The sequence below is a fragment of the Branchiostoma lanceolatum genome, chromosome 14 (assembly GCF_035083965.1).
Source record: "Branchiostoma lanceolatum isolate klBraLanc5 chromosome 14, klBraLanc5.hap2, whole genome shotgun sequence".
In the NCBI taxonomy this organism is placed as follows: Eukaryota; Metazoa; Chordata; class Leptocardii; order Amphioxiformes; family Branchiostomatidae; genus Branchiostoma; species Branchiostoma lanceolatum.
Genome location: NC_089735.1, coordinates 13193742 through 13220122, shown reverse-complemented (window position 1 = coordinate 13220122; position 26381 = coordinate 13193742). Strand labels below are relative to the sequence as shown.

Sequence of the window (26381 nt, the reverse complement as noted above, 5' to 3'; positions counted from 1 at the left end):
AGATGAACTTTCATCTGCAATGAAATTTTTCTTCATCTGTAACATATTCGTCATCTATTTTCAGTCTTAGACTGAGACTAACTAACAAAAACTTTCCGTGGTCTAATTTTAAAAATCACATCTGATGCATCATATTTCTGACAAAATTTACATAATCGTCGGTTTGGGTGAACTCAACAAAATAAAATGCATTTCCATACATGTTAAGAACACGGTAGTGAGAATCTCTGTAATCTTAAAAATGTCAGTCATGAATCATTTACAAATAAATAACTTGAACTTTAACAAAATAACTCTTCCACGTACCATATAAAGTCAAATACTCAACCTATAAGTAACAAAGCATACAGGATTGTTCTATGGATATAACCATAACATCCTTAGCCCCTGACAGGCAAAGGCAGGTTTTAAATGGTTTGCATCACAGCAGACAGATGAACTTTCATCTGCAATGAAATTTTTCTTCATCTGTAACATATTCGTCATCTATTTTCAGTCTTAGACTGAGACTAACTAACAAAAACTTTCCGTGGTCTAATTTTAAAAATCACATCTGATGCATCATATTTCTGACAAAATTTACATAATCGTCGGTTTGGGTGAACTCAACAAAATAAAATGCATTTCCATACATGTTAAGAACATGGTAGTGAGAATCTCTGTGATCTTAAAAATGTCAGTCATGAATCATTTACAAATAAATAACTTGAACTTTAACAAAATAACTCTAAGTACCATAAGTCAAATGTATATATACTCTATACAACTTATAACTGACAAAGCAACAATGATATATCATCATGAGAAGTTTTTATAATTTCTGCAACTTTTACACAAAACAGGAGCAAGTCGGAAAATATGGAAACATTTTGATTCCAAGAAAACACACTGAAAACACATTAGTGTTAAATAAAGGAAAGAAATGATATAGCAAGGTTCAAACATTGTTAATACATTGGTGACTTTTATCTAGTCCTTTAAAAACAGGCCTTTATCTCTGACTTGATTTAGAATAAAGCACATACAGTAGTCCCATTGGTAGGGAATATCTTTGTAGAATTTTATACAAACTTCCAAGAACTTTTGCAACATGTGAGTCAATCTGGTAGTGCATTTCAACATTGACGTACTTGACATCATGGACAATTGAAACAAATGTATATGAAATCACTGCTCAGACAATGAAGAGGCTTGTTACAACACAAATGGTGCAAGATTGCAGCCAACCAGGACTCAAGTATTACTGTAAGCACCTCTCAAGACTACCAGACTTATGAATGTCACCAAGAAATGCTTAAGATTAAGAATATCACTTGTTCCTGAAACCAAAGCTACCAAGGTCATTACAGTCTGAGGACAAATGACTCACATCATGCTAGGGTCACATTTCCAAAGCGGGGCCCGGTCGGGTAGCTTGCGGGAACGAAAAATACGATATAATAGACAACAAAACACACAAAACATTAAAAAAAAGACTCCTTGCCATAGATTATGTATATTCTTGATATGCAATTTCCATTCTTTGTTTTCTCAAACAGCCCGGCCGGGCCCCGGCTTGGAAATGTGACCCTAGCATAAGAGTTTGTTGGTTGGTCCCAAAGTTTTAACTATCATGCAAAAGTGACAGTAACAGTAGCTATAGTAACAAGAATTCAGAGTCTCTTGTAACACAAACATTCACGGAATTAGTAAACAACAGCTCCTTATAGCAGAACAGTTTCCTTTAAAGAACCCACCACAGCTCCTAAGCATTTGGACTGTTTTACTATGCTTCCTGCGGGTGACTTGGAGCTAAAATTTCCATGCAACCTGTTTAATAATGGTGCGATTTACCCCCTGCCATCACTCACATGTGGAAAAGTGGATGACCAATCTTCATCATGCACAAATATACAAGACATTTTCCTCAGAAGACAAAGAAAAAGTCTTCCTCAACTTATCGTCTGCTTAGATCAGCAACTTCCTTATGGGGTATTGAAGCAGCTTGCACAGTTCATGTCTTAACCATTCTAAGATGTGCAAAATGCACATTTCGTGCAAAATGCACATTTTATTATTACATTGCAACACCTTCAGTCAAGCTGTCATCATCAGCAGTTGGAGCTGTGGACATCCTAGTGATGAATCAACGCCTCCTCCCAAACCCCCATCCTTCCTTGATTGTGTTCACCATGTGTTTACCAAAATCGCCAGAAGACAGTTTAGCCATATGTTCAGGAAGGTGCATTGTGAGCACACATAAGTCAGCTACAGGGTAACAACCACACCCCTTTTCGCAGGTCTGGAACTTGATCATTGGCCGCACTCTCCACCCGGCCGGAGGCTCACGGTCACAGCCTGTCATGAAAAGTAGCACGTCTTTCACGCCGACAGCATGTTCTAATGTATAATAGAAATACAAATATAGAGAGAAACTGATTACAAAAGAAGTACAGTATCTTACAATTAGTACATTCATATACAGGTGGTTATCACTATTTGAGTACAGTGAATAAAAAGACTCTTTTTACACAACCAAGATGGTCACCGAAACGTCGGTTGAATAAATCTCTTGGTTGTGTAAAAAGAGTCTTTTTATTCATTGACTTACCAACCTGATGAAACTATTCACGGACTATTTGAGTACATGACAAAAGTTTTAGCACTAGAAATGCCACATTTGCCATTGAATACCACATACATGTATAGTACATATCCCTCCCATTAAAAAAAATGATTAACAACCTTTTGCAGAAATAGTTACATACAAGTCACTCACGGTGACATAACTGTGACAAAGCCTACCTCCACTTGACAACTCTTCAAGCCACAAGGCAAACTTGTCGACAATTGTAGTCTGCAGTTCATGTCTGTTCGATCCTGGTTGCGAGTAGCTGATGTTTACCATATTCAGGAAGGTGTCAACCTGCAGATCCTCGTTCTTGTACTTGAAGACATCCTCAAAGAGCTTGGGGTCCTCTTCCATTACCTCTAAGAGACCAAAGGTCTCTAGGCCTCTCCGCATTTGATCAAAAGCTGGCTGTAGGACAACAAGGAGTTCAGTTACCAAAACAATATAGAGAAATTTCAGTATCAATCAAAGGCATACACAATGCCAGAACCGGGTTTTATTTTTAAAAGACTACATCTTTAAGAATACAAAATCAACCAAATGTAAAAATTATTCACAGATGAACAAATGAATGAACCATTTATAATCCAGGAATTGAGCAGTGCCCCTTCATGATCATGAAGACCCATGGGGTGTGATGCATGATGGGAATTAATGCACCAATTAATGTACACCACATATTTGCCAGCCCCTGCCACTTTGGAGTTATTGGCCCCGAGGCCGGAATTAAATTGTTTGTCCGGAATTGAATTGCGGTCTGTTCCCTAAAGTATTGGTTCCTATGGGATAATTGCTGCCGTTCCAGGTCAATTTCTGGGTCAACACAATGGAAGAATTCAGTTACTAAGGGTGGAGATTGATGAACAATTATTAACACAAACGCTACAAACAGTATTTTCAACATCGGACCTAGATTTTGTAAGAGCCACTCATTTTTGTGAGGACCTTTTCTTTCAAGTCTGGGAACTATGGGTTTCAATGGGATGACTGACAAAGATCAAAGTCCATTTTTGACCCAAAGCAAGTGGAATATACAGTTACTAAGGCTATAAGTTGACAAACAAGATCCAGAAACAGATTTCAAAGGTACTTTTTAAGCTCAAATTAATGTTTCTTAAGAGCTGCCAAGTTGAAGTTTGTCCAATGGTTGTTCACGATACAACATGTTACACCTGGCTGTAATTAATTTGGAGGGTACTGGGGGTTGGGGTGGGGAGTATCAGAATATTGATGATGTATAATGCAACTGCTGCCTAGTCCAAGGTCAAGTTGGCAATACAATTACGTTCTTGGATTCAGAAAAATATTACTAGCCGAATCAGAACACTCTCCTCTAGGGTTGTGTATGGCTGTTACACATTTAAGCTGAATTTAAAAAGAGCTTTCCTCAAAGAAAAAATCAACATAACATGCTGAAAAGAGACATAACCACAACCACATAAAAAGAGTACAGTAGTTCAAATTTGATAATTCGAAAACATAAAATTACCTATCAGGCAACTAGAGAATAAAAAACAAACAATTGAAACAAAATCGAGTGATTATAGCTAAGTACATTTGACTGATAAGCAATAAAGAAGACAAACCTTTCTCGTGATGAACAAGTCGTGCAGAATCAGTACTCGCTTCAGTTGTGGTACATTCTTCATGGTGAACTCGGATGTTGGGCTGTTCCACTGCACCTTCTGCAGGATGTTCAAACACCTGTCTTCCTGTAGCAGTGCTCTCAGGGCATCCTCCTCAGAGATGTCGTCGAGCTGCATGAAAATAAACATTTCCATGTAACACACAAGTTTGTAGGCATAAAATGAAATTAATATGTGCAATGTAACTCAAATTGTTTAGACGTAATCCTATGATGCAGTGTCTCCAGCAGCCATTAAAATGTACATGATGTGAAAAAGTAATTCCAAGCAAAACAAGCAGAGAGAAACAAAAGCAGGTCCAAATGACTCAAGCGCCAGAAGATCTAACCCCAAACTAATGAATAGCCTCACTCGATTGCAATACTATATCAAAGACTATGCTAGCCCTTATTATACTAGTATTCAGGATGTTAAGTTTTATTCTATACCTCTATTGTTGCCATACATTGTACAGTTTACAATTGTCGTGCAACAAAGTTCTTTATTATTCTAACCACGTACAGGGCATCATAATCAATCTATTTTGGGGACCTTGACATATCTTCCTAACTATATACCAGCAAACACCCAAAACAAACATTACACTACCTTGTCTAGAAATTGGCCGATCATAGCATCCTCCACTGCAACTTTTGTAGACAGTTCAATGTCTTCCTGGGTTTTCCCACATAAACACTGGGCAGCCACCGGGTGGAGTCCATTGGGGGCCGGCCCAAGATGTACCATGCTAAGTGCGAAGAGTTTTCCCACAGCTATATAGTCGCCGTTGCATATGGATGTGGATCCACATGACGGGACATACCCATCATCAGTCTCGATGAAGAGATTTGAGTCATAGGCCTGTTGTATGGCAAGTCTTAACATTTCATTACAGGGGCCTCCACCGTCATCAACCTTCTCTTCCCCTATGAACGTGACCTTTATTTTTAATTCCGGGTCAAAGGAACGTAACTGGATCCTTGCTTTCATGTTCGTCCAGACCGTTGTCCTCTTCACAAGGTACATCTTGTCCTCACTTGACACGAACTGCTTGTTTTTCTCATTCAGGATGTTAGCAAGTTGAATGTCAATTTCACTGCAATTATCAAAAGAAGACAATTGTTACCAAATATGTCGCTCTTCAGTTATTTCTCAGGGCTCAAAATTATTTTTTTGGAAATACACCAGCAGAAGAATAAATAATGAACTGAGCGTTTGACATTAGTAGGGTAATCTGGGCACTTCTCTTATGTGACCCGCTTGCATAAGCAGGTCTGGTGTTCGTTCCATTACTTTACAATCATAATAAGTTTGCTGCCGAAAATAATTTCATCAGGTTGGTAGAACATAGAGTATTGGAGATTCTTTTTACACAACCGGTAATTCTCACCTGCTGACGTTTTGGTGTCTGTCAGACACCTTCTTCAGAGCTTCTGACTGGAGTACTGCGAAACGTCAGCAGGTGAGAATTACTGGTTGTGTAAAAAGAATCTCCAATACTCCATAATAAGTTTGGTATCATGGGAAAGAAAATCACACAAGCTTTTCAATGATACACAAATCATTGATACATAAATCATTGATACATGATCAAGAAACAACGGAGATATGATCGACCAAAGTTAAGTTTACAAACTTTTTGTGCTGAGTGTAGTTGCACTGGTGCACCCAATCCAAAAAATTAGGTGCACAGAAAAAAAATTGGGCGCACCTCATAAAATAAAGTTAAATTGAAGTTTATTGCAAGTTCATGCCTGTGGGCTAATTGCAAATACATGGTAAAAACAAACATTACATGCGTCAGTAAACTGTGTCTGACTTTACACTATACAATTGTTGGCTATATCTAAACTAGCTGGGTTTGACTTCTTTTTTTGGAAGCAGTGGAAGACGAAAAGTCCCACTTTTTCTAGTATTTATGGGTTCTGTGATTTCAAGAGAAAGGTAGCTTTTTCTTCATCCGTGAATGTGTAAAAGTAGGGGTATTTCGTGGTAACTTGTTGAAATAATTCGGTTCTTTCGTCAGACACTTGGAAATAAAATGTGTTTCGTCTTCCACGGCCTTAGACGTACAGTATTTACAAATGTCATAAGTTAAATGTCATAAGTTAAATGTCATAAGTTTGACGCTATTGCCTCTCTTAAGAACTTCAATCCTTCAATCTGTAATTCTATCCAGATTTAAAATTTCAACCAAGCAATACATCAAAGTACAACAAAAGGATTATATTACTTTTTCTGATACTTATATTTCAAGAACATTCTGTATGTTACAGTACAAAAATATCTAGGTGCACCAGTGCACCCACAGTCAAAAATTAGGTGCACAGCTCCAATTTTGGATGCACACAGGTGCACATGCACCCACTGTACTATTTCGAGCCCTGTTTCTAAACCCACTACAATTCTAGAAAAGCAGTTCTTTGTGGTTGTGATGTTAAATGACCAGAAATTTACAAATTAACTGATCGCTTTCAACTATCTGCTCAGTGCTACATTTATTATCATTACTTCTTGCAGGCCTGAAAATAGCCTTTGCAAATTTTTGGAAAGAAATAGCCAGACAAGGGGCATTCAAGAACCTGTTGGCCTAACACAGAAACATGGGGCACAAGCCGCACAATACAACTTTTGGGGCATGAAATAAAGTATAAACCCTTTTAAATGCATGAATGTTAATCAAAACTTAAGTCAAAACTGAAAACACAAGTTAGGTAAAACACTACAATTTTGATTGTGGGGGTTGGTTCATTCTGGTGATCCTCATGCCATGAAATCTACATTCATTTGTCAAAAGTTTGATAACACAACTACAGGTGACCTGAGCAAGGAAAACCCTAGGGTTGACATACACAGCTCACAGTGGCAGCTCAAATTTGGTGGCAGCTCAAATGCAAAATTTGAGTTGTAGTCTGTGTAAATCTTGGAACTTATTGAATACCCCTTGCATTCCATTATTAAGACTAAATGAACTGAAATTTGGCATGTACATGTACCTCTGAGTTCTGGTGTCCACATTGTCAAATGATTGCACCTCATCTTCTTCATCAGTCACTTCCACAACTTCCTTTGTAAGAAAACTCTCCAACCGTTTACTGTTGAAGGAACACAAAGAGATAAGATGACAGAATCATTGACTTTGCAAAGGGTCATTACATGTTTAGAACAAATATCAATAAGGAACGGCAATGCATTGCATTCATATTTCTTGTTTTACTCCCAGAGCATACTTAACATGATGACACTTAAATTACTTAATATTGTACAAGAAGTTTACATATACAAAAGAGTCATACTTAGTGTCATAGGTACGTACATGTACATGTATGTAGCTTATGTTAAAATGTAGGCAAGAGCATACTAATAGCTTTAAGTAGGACATACTTGGCAAAGTCAAAGATTTCTTTCTTATAATAAACCTTTTTTCTTTAAATGTTAGTTACAGAACATATCATACCTCTCATCCTGGTCCAAACAGTCCTTTGATCTCTTGGTCTAAAATTTAAAGACAGTAATTTCATTAATGCTTGCAAAGGAAATGTTTTCATTAAACCTTGTACCAAGACAGGGTCTGGGTATGTCAGAACAGGTGTTGCAAATATATTGTAACTTAATTTATTGTAACTTATTAATGTGTTTCAGATTTCAATGTTCTTCATTTCTGCCAAAAAACCTTAGGCCTCACATGGGTCAAAAGTGAGGAAGATAGCAGCTGTCAAAACAACTTGCATGCAGTACATAGCTAATACAAACTAAATGTGTAAAATTCCTACAAAAGAGAATCTATCCCTTGGTCAGTCATCTACATGTACATTGGGTACTGTACATTGTAGATGGGCAGTATCAAGCATATTTTATCACGCGGAAATGCAGACAGCGTAACCAATCCATTTAAGAACAGGTGAAACCAGACAGGTGATAATTAGGGATGCCGTGTGCTCTTATAAGTGAGAAGAACACACGTACACAGGGCACTGAAGTCGCACATTCGGAGCAAGGGCAAAGAAAGTGGGAGGAACGCAGCAAAGACGCCAGAGAGGGAGAGGGGTGTGTGTTGATATGGGGGGGTGAGGGTTAGGCAGAGGGTAGACAGAGAAACACAGAGCGTAAGAACTATCAGCCGTCCGCCCACCCAAACAACCTATTATAGAAGACCGAGACTCCGTCAGTGCAGAAACTGTCCCACTTATACCCGATATCAATCCCCATACCTAACATGTGAGACGCCGTCTGCACTGTAGCGGAGGACTACATGAGTAAGATAGACTCATCTTTTACAACATACCGCAATGTGCAATGACCAAGGTGCAAATAAAAACTTCTATCAGTATCAGTAACAATTGCAGCATCAGCACAGTATCATACATGTATAGTGTTGATGTACCGTGGCCAACAGGTACAAAATGCCCAATACACACCTATTTTGGGTGCTTGAACAACCATACTACTGAATGGGACAAAAAAACATACCTGTACTGACGGCCCTGCCAATGTTTGATTTCTAGCCTGTTGACGCGGTACCGGTGTGCTGTTTTTTGGCGGACACTGTAGATAATGGGAATAACAGGATAATCAGACTAATCATCCAGTAAAAAGAAAAGGTATATCTGACAGCAAGCAAAGGTTGCAACTTTTGCTGTTCAATTCTTGACTGTCTTGGTTCATGAAATCTCATGCCTCAGCTTTACTCAAAACATACTTTCATCAAAGATGGCATCCCAATATCATTGCCCTTGCATGTTCAAGTAAACAGACATATTGTGGTAATGAGGTCATATCACAGTTGTTGATCTGACACCTAAAACATTGATCATAATTTATCATACTCTCTTAATCCGTAAACTGTTAACTTGTGGTGTACGTACTTCTATTTTACCATGAATTTGTAGTTTTCTCAATGACCATACACAGTGTGTCCGGTACCGGTTCGTAACGTCGGGTTGGGAGAAGATTGCATCATGAGTCCCACAGGGAACAAAATTAGGGCCTGTCCTCTTTTTAGTGTATGTTAATGATGCGATGCAATTTTTTCTGAACAGATGGGAAATATGTTGATGATTTGACTTTAAAAGAAAGTGGATTATCCAGCGAGCAAAGTTGAATGCAGACATCAATTAGGCAACTAGAGACATGGTCATCCGAAAATTGCATGTCGTTGAAGGAAGATAAGTGCAAAGTGATTTGTATTTCCATCATGAAGGATTCTCCCCCTCTCCCTGTAATGTTACTGAATGGAAAAGCTACTGAGTTCACGGAGGATGCCTGTACGTATCTTAGGTGTCTGGATTTCTGCTGATATGAAATGGGGAAAACATGTCAATGCAATCATCAAAAAAGCAAGTTCCCGGCTGCCTTTTCTGGCTTAAGAAACTAAAACGCTGTGGTGTCTGCACTGAAGATCTTTGCGAAATCTATCTGCTATATGTTTGCCCAACTCTAGAATATGCAGCCCCAGTATGGCACTCAGGTTTAACCACTCTACAATCCCACCAGCTTGAATGTATCCAAAAGAGCGCCCTTAGAATAATTCTTGGATCTAGCTACATTTCCTATACTGACATACTCTCCAGACTTGACATATGTACCGTCTTTGACATCAAGAAGAGAGATCCTATGTCTCAAATTCGCTAAGTCCCTATTGAATTCAAAAACATTTCGACTCTGGCTACCTGAAACTTGTGAAACAGTCCACAATAAGGGCTTAAAGGGGAGGTTACAGCTTACCATTCCTTTCACAAGATCAGACAGATACAAACATAGTGCAATTCCATACTTAACCCAACTACTGAACAAAAATTTGTAAGGTGTAATCTGTTATATATGATATGGTTGGTTGTCCATATTGTCTTTTTTTTTTAGTATTTGAGTGCTCTTTTGTACTTTTAATTTTAAGACTGCGTAATTCAGCCGGTTTACCTTAAAGATGGTAACATCGGCTGCAATGCTGTTTAAATTTTTGTATGTGTCAATTCCTGAATAAACCATATATAATTTATATAAACATCATTAAACAATGATTCAAATTCCACTCTACCCCAGTGTGTTTATGAAGAAAAAAACATACATGTACCTGTACTGACGGCCCTGCCAATGTTTGATTTCTAGCCTGTTGACGCGGTACCGGTGTGCTGGTTTTTTGCGGACACTGTAGATAATGGGAATAACAGGATAATCAGACTAATCATCCAGTAAAAAGAAAAGGTATATCTGACAGCAAGCAAAGGTTGCAACTTTTGCTGTTCAATTCTTGACTGTCTTGGTTCATGAAATCTCATGCCTCAGCTTTACTCAAAACATACTTTCATCAAAGATGGCATCCCAATATCATTGCCCTTGCATGTTCAAATTCCACTCTACCCCAGTGTTAATACCTTTGTTATTACAGAAAAAGTGTAAAATGTAACAGCAAGTGTTATGATGGTTAAGACAAATGAGCATACCTGTGCTGCCGGTAGTGGCAATGTGTCATCTTCCTGTCCAGGTGACGAGCTGTTTATTTTTCCAAACTGTACCTAATGGGAAGAACTGGATTATTAGATCTATCATCAATTTCATTTAAAGGTTTGTCCACAGTCATGGTGGCAGCAATTCTTATGTTGCTGTTAGATAATTCTTTCAAGGGGAAGTCATTGCTATTTTCCAGATGGGAAAACAACTTTTAAAATACAAAATCAACCAATCTTTTTTTGAAACCAACAGAATAGAATAGAGCCTTTCATCCAGATGATGGTGTGTGATGCATGATGTGAATCAAGCCAAATAAGTATTGGTTCCTATTGCAAAAAAAAAAATCCAGGTCAATTTTTTTGTCAAATCAATCAAAGAAATAAGTTGCGAAAATTATCTAACAAATACACACACACTACAAACATTATTTTCAAAATCAATTCTACATTTCCTATGACTTTCCCATTTTTCTGAGGGCCCTTTTTCAAAAATATGTCTCTCAAATGGATGATTGACAGGGATCAAGGGACATTTTTTGCCCCAAAGCAAGAGAAAAATACAGTTACTAAAGCTATAAGTTGACAAATATCCAGAAACACATTGCAAAAGTAGTTTCTAATCTCAACCTAAGATTTCTTAAAAGCGCCCCAGTTGAAGTCTGTCCAATGGTATATAATACATGTATCTTACAGCTGGCTGTAATTTATTTGGAGGGTATTGTAGCGTTAACAGAGTATTGAATGCTGTTTAATTAAATGCAACTGTTAGTTGGTTCAGATTTTTTTTACGATTCGGGGCCGATCTGACACGTTGTCAGAAAGGGCTTAAGGATTCTCCAAACATCATTTTCCGGGCAATTCAATGTTTCCGGTGGAAAAGGATGCATTGCCACTGCCTGACAAGCTCAGTTGACATTTTCTGTGGAAACGCTATTTTTTGTAATAAACATCATTTTGAGCAAGTTTTCACCCCAAAACGGCTATTTCTTTTTGTATTCTCCAAGGCTGCTGCACGGAAAAGATGGATTTTCAAAGGATTATGACAGACATGGTAATAAAGGTCATCATTCTGTCGGTGCAGGTGATAGCAGTTGGTATTTGTATCATTTCAGGTTATAATCAGGTATGGGTTGACATTTGCCAAACCTTGCACTCGTACTGCTCCAGATAATGCATAATGTATTTTGAGCCCTGTTAAAGCAGGTGGAAGACAAAATTTAAGTGAAAAAGATTTAGCTTCTAATTCAAGACCACTGCCATATACCAACCTCAGAAATGTCACCGTCATGTAGATTGCCTACACCCTCAGACGAGTCACTGTCGTGTAGATTCTCTACACCCTCAGACGAGTCACTGTCATGCAGACTCAATACATCACCAGATTTAGGGTCAGGCAGAGTATCCTCCTGGAAAAAAAAAAGAACAGAATACACGCATGCATAAGAAATTATGATTAGATGCACACAAACAATTCCAGATTATCAATGCTTCACTCATAATCATGAATCGAATAGAATTCACAATCAGGCTAGTATACACATTCCACATGTGATCAACTGTTTTACATATTGATAAAATAAAATAAAAATTCTAAACAGGTGTACCTCATCACTGTCCTCACTTTGACTAAGTGCTTCCTTCCAGTGTTTGTCGCGGTTGGGTTTGTTTGCACTCTGGAACTCTGAAGAGCAATAAATGACATGTATTATAAAAAAATATGCATCATATCATATCAGAATTTCACCTCATTGTGACATAGCATACCGTATCATCTCTTAAACTCCAACATCATTATTATTTTGTACTGTTTTGTACTGGTTTCCAGCTCTTTTTGTATGCCATCTCGAACTTCTCCCTGCTGCCTAACTCTGTAACCAATACAGAATGAGGTGCCAAACAGCTAGTTGATCAGTTTTCTAAATGTTAAATCTTTTACTTAAAAATAAATCATAATACTACATGTCTATTATGTCTATCCCACAAGGCAGACAAGCAGAAATCCTACAAAAATGATTTTACTGATGATAGATGAAAATAAATTTGATTGGGAATTACATTGTAGTAATTTTCAAACTTTCAGCCCACCTTTATAATGTTCCCTTGACATCACAAATAATTTCAGCGTGCTGCAGGATTTGCCAGAATATCTTCGGTACTGATCCAACTTGAACTGGTCCGTCTTCCCTGGCAAATATCTCAGCCAAACCCCATGCCTATTGACCAGGAGGAGGTCATCGTCTTCAGTAAAGATGTGCTGCTCCCTCATCTTTTGGTGGGCTGCCTTCACAATGATGTTATCTTCTGCAGTTTCTGCCACATCAACTGATACATGGCTTGAGGGTTTTATCATCAGCTTCTTGTTGGAATACCTCAATAGGTATACGTTTACAGGTTTATTTTCCTGTGAAGGATATGAATTCATCAGTACATTATAAGAAAGCCAATTATCTTTCCATGACAGTTCTATACTTATGTATGCTACAAATAATTTTGTAAAAAGTGACAAGTCCCCATGTGACGAAATAAGAAACAGAACTGTTGCATTCCATGCTTTACTCTGAAACGATTTCAACATAGTCATTATTACCTTCACCAAGAAAATTACATTTTGTATGTTTTTGATAGAATTTAGATGCATGTGTAGATGAACAGCATAACTCAAAAAGGTCTGGATGGATTGCCCTGATATTTGGTAGGTGGGTAGGTCTCGAGACCTCAGATTAATTAGATTATTTTAGGGCCACTTGTAACTTGTTACGGTACTTTTCTATACAAATAACACAAGTTATTTAAAGTATAAAAGTCTTATCTTAACAAAGACAGGCTATTGTAGTCAGAAATAGTTTTTATAATTTTATCAGTTATGCACATTAGGTCTTCAAATGCATAATGTATAGTATATAATATAGAAAATCACTTAAGTTATCGACAACTTAAAAATCAAGACGATCTGTCATCCCCTTCTTGAATTATTCTGTTTTAAATTCTAACACAAGGCCGCTGTAGTTGCAAAAAATCTAACTGACTTACCCTCCCTTCCAAGAGCTATCTACCACTCATATGCATATTATGACCATAGCTTGTCCATAACACGAGATATCAAAACCGGAAGTTCAATGAATGGATATGATGAAACAATGATGATTACAGTCAAACCTGTCTAGGCGACCACCTTTTCAACGCGACCACCTGGCCATGGCGACCGCTTTTTCTCGGTCCCGAAAATTTTCCCCATGGGCACAAGCATTAAGCTGCCTGCCCATGGCGACCACCTGTCCAACGCGACCGCGACCGCCACGAATTGGGACCGCACAGAGCACAATCCCTGCCCATGGCGGCCGCCTAATTTTCAAGCGTGTGGTGACATCAGATCATTTTGCTGTCAGATTTCACGGAAATGTTTTCAAGACTTTAAAGGACAAAATAAGGACAAAAATATATGGAATAGCAGACGGTGTTATAGCATCGATTTCTCCATGGAGTGTTTTAATAAAACGTTCCCCCTATAAACATTGTAAAGAGAAATGTTTGTGATGTTGTTGTGCCAATCGTAATCTCCTTGCGTAATCTTATAGTTTACCGCAAACTCAGTTCGGTTTAAACTCAATTTTCAAAACGAATACGTAGTGCATGGCGTCAAAAATTCAGATTTCACAGAAAGTACTATCTATTTCTTGTATTTTCAATAAAAATGTGTCTGTGTCTTACTACATTCCGCCCAAAAATGACTTCGCGGCGGGCAAAACATCGGGCGAGAAATGTTGTCCTTGGTCCCGACGCCATCTTGGATTTGGGCATTTTGGCGCGGCCCGGATTTGGCGTACCGCTGACCTTTCTAAAACACGATGCTTTTGTGTATGAACATTAACAAATACTCTAGTCATTGATGAAAATTGATATCCTTATTTTCTTTTTATTTTCATGAACCTCACAAACCTTTATTGGACGCTGTGCGTTCTGCTGCACTGACTCATACCTTTCGATGCGGTCGCACAGAGCTTGCCGCCCGACGAAATCACACCGTTCCGTTTTCATCTTTAGTTGTCAGATCGAAACGTTTTGACCCTTTTATCCAGCGGCCGGCGTCCTAAAAAAGGCTGGGGCCAGCAGGTGTTTTCTAGGGATTTGTCTTAGGCCTTAAAACTTCGATGATGTGCGTGTGTGTGTGTACGCGGGAGATCGCTGCGAGATCATCGAGGCGACCGTTGTTTTGTAGTCGAAATTATGACGAAAATTTGTACACGATGTAACGTTAACGTTAGCGATATACAATTTACAACGATAACGGAAAACGTAATTTTTGTAGAATCTTTCTGTCAATGAGAATTGAACCTGGTGGGGGTCTTGCTGTCTAAATTCACATAATTTTTCATCCATTTACGTACTGTATTTGAAAACCTCGACCTGGAAACATGTGAGTGGAATCCTCTTCATGGCGACCACCTGTCCACCGCGACCGTTTTTGCTCGGTCCGCCGGGTGGTCGCCTTGGGCAGGTTTGACTGTATCTAAATATAAGAAGCAACTTACAGACCCAACATCCATTCACATATAAATCTACCGGGTTACATAATTAATCCACCATGATGATAAACATATCATGTGATCAAACAAATCTGATGGAACAAACCCCCAGGTATGCGCAGTTAGATATGCAACAATGCCTACAATACCAGAATGTTACTTTAGAGATTTCTTCAGACACTTTATGTTTGACTTTATATAAGTAACGTAGTGGATATTAGTTACATTTCTGTACTTTATCAATTACAGTCGAACTTGGTCTGACAACCACTTCCAAAGACGACCATCGTCTCAAGAAGATCGATTTCGGTCGGTTCCGATTTTTTTCCCCATAGACACAAGCATTAAGCAATGTGTCAAAGACTACCCCTTGTCTTCTGTGACCGCAACCACCCCCAATCTAGACCGCAGGCAACCAAAATGTTACCAAAGACGATCGCATCATTTTCACATGTGTGGCGACATCGGTCATTAATGCTAAATTGGGGAAAATCACGGCTAAATCGGCATGTTTTGCTGCACGGAGAACCAAGATGGCACCTGTGGTCATAGGTCTACTGTTATGTGGGTGGGACTATAATGTGCGATGTGATTTACCGTACATTGAATTGCACAAACTAATGATGAAAGTATAAACTTATTTCATCAAAGACGTTCTTTGAATAAAGAAAATTTATATACATGAATTATCTTTTATTTATAACAATTCTAATCTGTAGATAATCGTTTTTTACAACACTATAGCTACCTGCCCATGCTTCAAGTGAAGGGTGCCAAGTAAACAGCGTCTCGCTATAGTACAGGTATTTTGTCAGCAAATATCTAGCATTTTACCGGTTTTGGACATATAAAACCCGCATCCAGAGCAAAAAAACTCATACACGATATTTTCATGGGTAACATTGCTATAAAGATCTAGAAATTTCTCTGCGGCGTTGCCGATCTGGAAAGAATGTTGTCTAATCTTGCTGAAACACACGTCGCCATTTTTTTCAGCCATGCTGGCGAATTTCTCTACACAAAGAACCTTGTCGGAAAAATACAAACATCGGCTAGTGATTATTGACTTGAAAGAAAGGTTGGTAGACAACTCGGGCACCGATTGAACCGACCAAGGGCACAATAACAATTGATTTTCCATGGTGCCTTGATTCCATTCCAAGCCAAGCTCCACCAGTCAAGTGTAGCAGATTCATCAACAAGTTGATGTGGCTAGCCAACCCAAAGAAGAAGAAGCTTGTGACTGTACTTACTGGAACAGCCTGTGTCTTCTTCTTTTTCCTTAAGGATGACGAACAGAAGCGAGCTCTATCTTTCTTCATTATCTTTTGAGCCGCACCCATCCTCGTGTGGAAGTCATCATCATCGTCATCACGGTCCAGCCAGTCTGAAAAAGTCCTCCCTACAATTACAAACAAAAAAAAGAAATTCCCATTTGCCAGAGCACAGGACATGTCAGGCCCCAACATACAAGGTAGACATTACATACATTTTGTATGCACTCCAGTGTAAGTAAAATTTAGACTAAATCCAGGTAAAATTTGTGAGGTGCATGTAATTTCTAGCTTGGTTAAGAAGTGAGTAAGTTGTGTCAAGTATAGTTGCACTGCACTGTATTTACAACTTGGGGAGATGACTCACAATGACACCTCAAAGGGTGTCCTATCTTTACCCACATGGGGAAAGATATAAGGAGGAAAGCACCTTCAGTGAAGCCAAGTAATCGAACTTAAGGAATATGGTACAGAGTCTAGAAAATCAGTCAATTCCTACCCAACCTCAAGATAGGTTTGTTTTTTTCAAAAATGCATGTATCATGTCTCAAAAGACATGTATGGGTGAGATTAATAATCTGATGATTCAGACTAGCTTTAAGGAAGTCAAGATGCACATAAAATAAGTTGGACAGAGCATTTATAGTAGTCCAGACCTGCAATATTAGAAGTTACAGAAAGAAGACTATTCAAAGCCCTTAGAAAGAATCCTTGTCATGAAAGACAATCAATTCCATTGATGAAAGTAGATTCATACCTGTAAACCCAGCAGCACCTGCTGACCTGGCAGCACCTGCTGACCTGGCAGCACCTGATGACCTGGTAGCACCTGATGACCCAGCAGCACCAACAGAACGACCTGACTTTGCAACTGAAATTTAATAAAAAAATTGCAATAAACAGCAATAGTAATTGAGTATGAAAATTAATGAACCACGGGTGGCAATAAAAAGCTAAGGATGGCAAGTCATTTACAACCTGTATGTGTCAACATTGTATTTTGTAGCACCTGGTGAAGGTGAGAAGAACCTGCTTTATTTTGAGTGAAAACAATCAAATTTAACTTTACTAGTCTCTTGTCACAATAGAGATTGAAATTCAGGACAATCTGAAATTGTCCTAGATTCAAGATCACAATCTGGAATTGTCCTTGATTCCAGATTCTCCTTGACAGAAAGGAATTCCAATCTGTCTTAGGACAAATTGTAATTCTACTAGGACATTTGCAGATGACCACGGACTTAGGGATTTTATATCCTCAACCATTTTCTCCAATTAGTGAGTGACTCCATATCTAAGAGCTAATTGTTTGAAATTTTGGAAGTCTGTCTGTGTAAATTATGAATAAAATCATTGATTCAATGATTAAACAATTATTGAAATGTTACTTGTGATGTGAATGTGAAATGATTCAGTCTATTTTTAAAAACATCTTGATGTAATATGAATGTCTCCCACACGCAGTAGTGGAATTGGTCCTGGTAGAAATCCCAATTGTCATTTGCTTTATTGTGATACCAATGTCCTAGGAGCATAGCGGATTGTCCTATAACAGATCCCGATATATGTATCAGGACACGGCGATTTGGAGTGATGTATGTACTTATTTAGTCCCGGCCGATGGCCGATAGATGATGATGATGATATGTATCAGGTCTCGAAATAATGGGTGTATGCACTTTTGTGTACCCAACATTGGAGCTGTTAACCTAATTTTTGACTGTGGGTGCACAAGTGCATCTAGATATTTTTGAAGGCTATAGTGGGGAGCAGGTACTATTGTACACTTGTATACTGTTTAAGAATATCCTTGAAATTTAAGTAACAGAAAAGTAATATAAGTCCTTTGTTGCACTTTGATGTATTGCTCAAATTTCGAAGTATAGCTATAGAATTTCAGATATAAGTTCTTGAGAGACGCAACTTGGCTAGCTAGGGTTTGTAAATACGTTTTGCTGACATTATACTTTATTTATGTTGTGCACCCAAATTTCTTTCTGTGCACCTAAATTTGTAGGAAAGGTCAGCTGGGTAAGGTGCACCAGTGCACCTATTACCTAAATGAATTTCGAGCCCTGTATATACATATATATATATATATATATATTGGTACATTGTTAGGCAAGTTAGAAGACTTACGGTGGGAGGGTGTGTGCACTTTAATACTGTGCCCGCAGTTGGCACATTCTCTGCAGGAAATGGCTGGCTCGATCTCGCATTGACTGCAATCGCACGTTTGTACTTGACAGGCCTGCAGAAGTATCTGTTGAAAAGGTTAAAAGAAATATGTGACCAAATATTCCATTCAAGCCTTTTGATACAAAAGGTCTTTGATCTAGAATATATCTACAGACAAAACAAGTGTGGATTTGCACAGAACATACATACATAAAATAACTAAACTTAAGTACAGACGGCTTTTGGAAGTACAGTAGTAGGGCTGTGTGGCTTGGTACTGTACACATGTACCTGTACCTGTAAAATTGTTTAGGTACAGGTCAGGACCCAACATCTGGTGTACCTTTACCTAAACAAACTAAAACACCAGTGGGCACCATTTTGTTTGACCATCACATGTCAGAGGTAACAATCTTGATAACATTATAGTTGACAATGAAGAAAAATCAGCTTGTTTTGAGGGTCAAATACATATATCATCACACAAAGATGACCACTATATAATAAAAGACAGTTGGCTACATATTCAAGTTCAACTTATACAGATAATTGACCAATCTTGTTTAGGTACATGTACAGGTCCGAACATGTAGCTAAACTGCTGTACCTGTACCGTACCTGTACCTGAATGTTTTTGGAAAGGTACACAGTCCTAGTATGTAGTATTTTAGGACAAAAACTACTGAATGTATTAACGACACAAAACTGCATCAGAAGAAGATGAATAAGAATGTGTATACGTATTTCTTGATATCTCACTAGTAAATACACATCCCTCACAATGTGCAATTTGTTATGGAATTCCAAAACAATCATAAAAAATACAAGTAATAAATGAAACTAAATTACAATTAGTAAAGGAAAACTTACGTACAACTATGCAAGAATATTTCCACAATGAAGAAAAGAAAATGCAAATTACTGATGAAAAGCCCTTTTCAGGTCCACTTCTGATGAATTGCATTTTGCTTACATTTTACATGTAAAAATGTACTTATCTTACATTGTGAAAGTGCACCCAAACTTTTCTGTGAAGCTAAATTTCCAGATTTCTGGTTGCACCTTCCCAAAGAAGAAATTTAAAGCCTTGATGAAGGAGAAGCCATTGTGAAAATTAAACTTAACAAAGTGCTAATATTAGTGACACTGTATTCCAGACTTTTGATGTGACAATAAAATAAAAAGTACTCACATGGGACCTAGCCACATGCTGGCAGTTTCCGCACTGATGACTGTTTTTTGTCAGCAGGAAGGCTTCACAGCTGCACTTAGTACATCCTCCTCGCTTGTGTCCTTCGTGGTCCAGGGACATCTGTTTAAAAATAAGCGTAACGAATAGAAAGGCACCAGTTACACAGTAAAACTTTCTTCAACAAAAATAGCCAACAAGCATAACCATTTCTCATGAGCTGAAGCAGTTGGAATGTTAAGATGTGAGAAAAAGGGAAGTTACAAAGACCTCAACTCTTCCCTACACCCTGTACCAGTGAATAGAAGTTTTAATCTTATAAACAACTTTAGTAATAATATAGCTGAGTTGATTACATTACTCGAACACCATGGCTATTGATAGGACCATCTGATGCGGGAAAAACATTTCTATTGACAGACAAAAGTGTCAGTCATCAGAGCTCCCCGTACATGCATTTTGCCAGGGATTTCCCACCCAATCCAAATCGCCCACCCAGGTCTGAGGTACCACCACCTGTCAATACTATATATATCTAGTGCTTGATTATATTCTATAGAGCCTGCATGGCTGTGGCTATAATTGACAGAATGTCCCTGTAATCATTTTTTTTTGGCCAGTACTGACAGAATGTTCCTTTAAATAATATGATGATAACAACACCTTATGATCCTGTCAACCCTTACCCTACCTTTCTCTACTACTACTAGAGTACAATGTAGTCATCGAGGCTTTTCTTGAACGGCTCTGTTGTACTTGTTAAGTCTACCATGATAAAATGTAGTCTTTTCATACACAGGACAAAGGGAAGTTCAAATGAAAATGTTCATTAAGTATTTCCTTCAAGTTAATGAGTGTTTCCTTGTTTCTTTGTTATCAGTAAACGTAAACTGTCTGTTGCACAATAATTTTTCAGGGACTGAGGAACTCGACCCACACAGCTCTAATCACAGTTCAACTTTTTATTTCTCGACTCTCACCATATGATTTTCAAATGGACGTGGCCTGGAAAGTATTGGCCACAAAAATTTGAAATTTGGTGGAGATTGCTAAAAGAAGTCATACTACATAATTATGCCCCAAAATGTGAGTTCTGCACCTTATTTCTGGGTGAGATATGACTTATTGATCACCATCGTAAGGTATATAAAATTGCAAAGGACTTTCTGTCCAACTCCAGGTGTTTTCTTTCCCAAAATTGTAAAACAAACTGATCAGGATCATGCTAGTCAATAAACGTCCATTCTGTTTTGACAATGGCTAATCAGGATGACAGCCAGGCTAAAGAAGACATTTCTTACCTAAATTTGCTAATAGGCTAAAGAAGACATTTCTTACCTAAATTTGCTAATAGGCTAAAGAAGACATTTCTTACCTTAATGTGGCGTGTAAAAGAAGCCTATCCTCTGGAGCTCCTCCTGCACTGGACAGGCTAGTCTGCTGTTTTTCCTGGGGCCTGGAGGAGCAGACTGTGTGCAATCTACATCAAAATCAATCAAAAGTTGGGATTATCATCATGTTCTGAGTTTGAAATCCTTTTCCCTATCTACCACCCCAATTTTTTTTCTTCTGTTTTGACAATGGCTAATCAGGATGACAGCCAGGCTAAAGAAGACATTTCTTACCTTAATGTGGCGTGTAAAAGAAGCCTATCCTCTGGAGCTCCTCCTGCACTGGACAGGCTAGTCTGCTGTTTTTCCTGGGGCCCGGAGGAGCAGACTGTGTGCAATCTACATCAAAATCAATCAAAAGTTGGGATTATCATCATGTTCTGAGTTTGAAATCCTTTTCCCTATCTACCACCCCAAATTTTTTTCTTCTGTTTTGACAATGGCTAATCAGGATGACAGCCAGGCTAAAGAAGACATTTCTTACCTTAATGTGGCGTGTAAAAGAAGCCTATCCTCTGGAGCTCCTCCTGCACTGGACAGGCTAGTCTGCTGTTTTTCCTGGGGCCCGGAGGAGCAGACTGTGTGCAATCTACATCAAAATCAATCAAAAGTTGGGATTATCATCATGTTCAGTTTGAAATCCTTTTTCCTATCTACCACCCCAAATTTTTTTCTTCTGTTTTGACAATGGCTAATCAGGATGACAGCCAGGCTAAAGAAGACATTTCTTACCTTAATGTGGCGTGTAAAAGAAGCCTATCCTCTGGAGCTCCTCCTGCACTGGACAGGCTAGTCTGCTGTTTTTCCTGGGGCCCGGAGGAGCAGACTGTGTGCAATCTACATCAAAATCAATCAAAAGTTGGGATTATCATCATGTTCAGTTTGAAATCCTTTTTCCTATCTACCACCCCAAATTTTTTTCTTCTGTTTTGACAATGGCTAATCAGGATGACAGCCAGGCTAAAGAAGACATTTCTTACCTTAATGTGGCGTGTAAAAGAAGCCTATCCTCTGGAGCTCCTCCTGCACTGGACAGGCTAGTCTGCTGTTTTTCCTGGGGCCCGGAGGAGCAGACTGTGTGCAATCTACATCAAAATCAATCAAAAGTTGGGATTATCATCATGTTCTGAGTTTGAAATCCTTTTCCCTATCTACCACCCCAAATTTTTTTCTTCTGTTTTGACAATGGCTAATCAGGATGACAGCCAGGCTAAAGAAGACATTTCTTACCTTAATGTGGCGTGTAAAAGAAGCCTATCCTCTGGAGCTCCTCCTGCACTGGACAGGCTAGTCTGCTGTTTTTCCTGGGGCCCGGAGGAGCAGACTGTGTGCAATCTACATCAAAATCAATCAAAAGTTGGGATTATCATCATGTTCAGTTTGAAATCCTTTTTCCTATCTACCACCCCAAATTTTTTTCTTCTGTTTTGACAATGGCTAATCAGGATGACAGCCAGGCTAAAGAAGACATTTCTTACCTTAATGTGGCGTGTAAAAGAAGCCTATCCTCTGGAGCTCCTCCTGCACTGGACAGGCTAGTCTGCTGTTTTTCCTGGGGCCCGGAGGAGCAGACTGTGTGCAATCTACATCAAAATCAATCAAAAGTTGGGATTATCATCATGTTCAGTTTGAAATCCTTTTTCCTATCCACCCAATTTTTTTTTACAATAACATCAAAAGATACAAATAACAGAAGTCCAGCTGCAGTACTATACCAGTATTATATTAAACAAGTAGGGGCCCCAAAATCTTATCATTTATGGGTTGATTTGATTTATTCATTCGGGGTCTACCTGCATATCAAGTAGAGTAGAGTAGAGTAGAGTAGAGTAGAGTAGAGTAGAGTAGAGTAGAGTAGAGTAGAGTAGAGTAGAGTAGAGTAGAGTAGAGTAGAGTAGAGTAGAATTTTCGGTCAGGTAGGACTGTTCCAGTTTAGACCGCTCTTCATTGTTGAATTCCTTTTCACTCAAATATGAAGACAATCCATCCACATGATGATCCAGGCATTTTAAGGCTATTGTGTTGTGAGAGAGAGACACACACACACACACACACACACGCATACACACTATATTCTACCTTTGGAGTTTGGCACCCTTTCGCACACAACGAAAATGTAGAAAATCAAAACATTGACGTTGTCGAACCTTAGCGAACTAAATACAGCCCTAGAACAATACAAAGTTATATTACAGTAACAGTTCCTTTTGTCTTGACTTTCGAAACTGGAAACTTGAATATAGTTATAAAAAATATTTCCCAGACGGGCCTTCCCAAACATGGCGGGTCAGTCATCACAGTGACCAAGGAACCTCCTTGGTCAAATCATTCGTCAAATCGATGTTTTTCAACTATTTCAGTGAACTTGTCTTCCAAACTATGGTCCAATACTAAATCAAAATCATGTATGAATTTGACTTGCAACCTAAAACAATGAAAAAGAGCAAAAAATGGCTTACACGTTCGAGCGAGAGCTCCTCTGACACGAACTTCTCTAACAACTTTCCCCGCGAAAATATTATGACGTACCAAGGGAACACCCCACCACGCGGTCTTGGTTTGGGGGTTACCTAAAAAGACGATTTCCGCGGAATCTCCCGCTTCGATACCCTTATATTTGGTATCAAAAGACAGCTGAGCATAAGAATAGTATATCTATACGCGGGACGGAGCTTTAGTTTTAATGTGGTGTGGAAAAAATTGATTACAATTATTTGTTTAATTTTAATCCCCCACCCCCACAACTTCGTTCAATCGACTCGTCCCATTCGTCATTTTGAACCGGCGCTCTGTCTTCTATCCGGAAATACCCAAATATAGAAGTTGTCGTCAGCCAAACCCGCGGAAATTCCCGACAGCCGGTGACACTGTTTACATCGTGACGGCGCCGCCATATATGGTCATGGCAAAGACAACAACAACATCAAAGAGAGACGTACTGGAGTATTATTATACTCAAGCATCAAAAAGGCCATCATAATACGTACCAAGTAACTAGTAAGATTAAGTGTATATAATCTACTCTAAACTTCGAAGAAGTCAACGCCCCCCTCCCCACCCTCAACACCGTTGCCATAATTTTCAAGGAGGTACAGCAAAAACATCAGGTTCTGAATCTGAAAATTTCCAACCATTTTGGAGCTGACAATTATAGAGAACAAATTACATCTGGGGTGTGAGAATGTAAGAATTGTACCAAAATGCTTACGATTCAGTCAGTCTGTCACAGTGTGCACACGCGGTGCCGGTGGCACGTGTCCCACCATGCACCCTGGGCACGACCTTTGACCTGGGGACGGTGCGTTGTCGGGGAGGGTACATTAATGCCCACAAAAAAAAAGAAGAAAATTTTTTTGCAAAACAAAAAAAAGTGCGAAAAATTTTCACGCAGGAAAAAAAAGTTGAAAATAAACCCAGATATAAAAAAATACGCCGTGTTCCTGTGGGCCACCGTAAGTTTGGGCCAGCAACATATATATTTTGACCTGTTACACAATCCTACATGTATTTCTACCGGGGCTCCTACACTCGCTACCCTTTAGGTGTAGGAGCCCCAGTAGAAATAGGATGGCACCCATGTTATGTTACACTGGCAACAGACTGATGACAATCAAAACTTAAGCTTACCAGAATATATTGCTCCTTGGCTGAGTTCCACAATATCTATATACTGGCAGGTCAGGCCTGCTTTGTTCAGGGAGTTGCGGGCAAAGAACCTGACAAAGTGAACGTAGTTGGTCCAGAAGATGAGATCGTACACAAGGTACATGAGGGAATACAGCTGCATATACCTGCAAGGCACAAACTGCTTTAGTCAATACAAATTGAACGAGAATGGAAATATAGATAATCCTCATTACTTATACAAATTCAGACCCAATTTGCTTAATTTGCAATAACATGAAAATCTGTTGCTCCTTTCTTCAGTTTTTCTCCTTAGAGGATTTTTGACAAATACGCCATTGCAGTTCCAGTGACACATACCAGGGGGCCCAAAATCGACCTTGACCTTTCTCCTCCCGACACCTACCAACATACTAAATATCATTACAATCCATTCAGACGTTCTTCAGTTATACACACATACACACACGCAAACACACACCCAAACACACTCAAAACAATATCACCATGAAAAAATCTTTTTTCGTTGGTTTCTGGTTGAAAAAAAAAGAAGATTTTTAACCTGCCTAATTGTTCTCATCAATGACATCGACATCTGAGGGGCAAGCACAGATGAACAACAGATGATAAATCGGACAGTATAAAATGAAATGAGAATTGCCCCCCCCCCCCCCCCCCTTCTTACCATGGAACCCGTGTAAATACCCTCCAGATGTAGTGCATGGTGAAGAAGTTGATAAAGTAATGAAAGCCCTTGGACTTGACATCTCCGTTAGACCCCGTTCCCCCATGACCCCCGTTGTTGTAGTACTGGTACCGTAGACCGTTGGACCGGTCCCCCCTCGTGGGAGGCTTGACTTTCACAACCCGGAAGTCTTCGTCCACGAACTTTGTCTTCCCTTTGAAAGATCGGTACTCCGCTACGGAACGAAAATCGACGATGCAGCGTAACCCCAGCCTCTGTACTGTCTCGAAGTCCTTTTCTGTGATCAAATCTGGGCGGGAGGAACGATAGAGCCGGCCCGGGACGACGGGACGAAAGTTTGGGAGGGATTTTAGCTGCACCGGCGAATTTTGACTGATGGTAGTCGCCATCTTGGTAACATAGGACTGTTTCAAAAAGATGTTGAGGGGTGAAAGTAGATAGACTAAATGACTATATACAATTGTATGTAGCATCTAGCCTCATACACTATTACATATAACTAGTTCATATATTTATAATATACTACAATCAGCACTATATAGAGGAGGAGTCTGCTACAATCTTATTAAAATTCTTCTCTGGGCCCTTTTACAATAATTTTGTGGGACAGTCCATCGCAATTTGACCAAGAGGACGATTCCATTTTTCAACAGAGGGTTTATTGTATTTACACATTCTCGAGTAAGTTGAAAGTGGACCTCATAAAGAAAGTGAAATGAGCAATATAAGCTATTATTTGTGTTTTTAATGTTAAATTGTTATGCATTGTTATCAACAACAGAAGGCCTATGGTCGACCAGAACTCGTTCAACGT

The 26381-nt window shown here is 39.0% G+C and overlaps 2 protein-coding genes across 3 annotated transcripts in view; both read right to left on the bottom strand.

The window, feature by feature from the left end:
* Positions 1–25961, bottom strand: part of LOC136448595 (triple specificity protein phosphatase PtpB-like) — a 43983-nt gene extending 18022 nt beyond the window's left edge. The window contains exons 1-2 of the mRNA XM_066448233.1: positions 25547–25961; positions 24865–25028 (exon numbers count right to left, since the gene is read on the bottom strand). Of these exons, the coding sequence (XP_066304330.1) occupies positions 24865–25028; positions 25547–25956 (574 nt within the window). The 5' untranslated portion in view covers positions 25957–25961. The remainder of the gene's footprint in view (positions 1–24864; positions 25029–25546) is intronic.
* LOC136449203 (uncharacterized) lies at positions 130–21328 on the bottom strand. 2 transcript variants are annotated; one of them, XM_066449085.1, is made up of 17 exons: positions 21222–21328; positions 19850–19969; positions 18619–18742; positions 17237–17350; positions 16459–16607; positions 12768–13083; positions 12287–12363; positions 11951–12088; positions 10677–10748; positions 10307–10381; positions 8707–8781; positions 7694–7731; positions 7233–7331; positions 4846–5332; positions 4198–4368; positions 2785–3019; positions 130–2379 (listed from the first exon to the last, which is right to left on the bottom strand). In XM_066449085.1, the coding sequence occupies exons 2-17, from the start codon at positions 19967–19969 to the stop codon at positions 2126–2128; spliced, it is 2544 nt and encodes an 847-aa protein (XP_066305182.1). In that variant the 5' UTR covers positions 21222–21328; the 3' UTR covers positions 130–2125. The 2 variants fall into 2 exon arrangements, with proteins under 2 accessions (XP_066305182.1, XP_066305183.1); XM_066449086.1 differs by having other exon boundaries at positions 16459–16592.
* Positions 25962–26381: the final 420 nt, after the last annotated feature.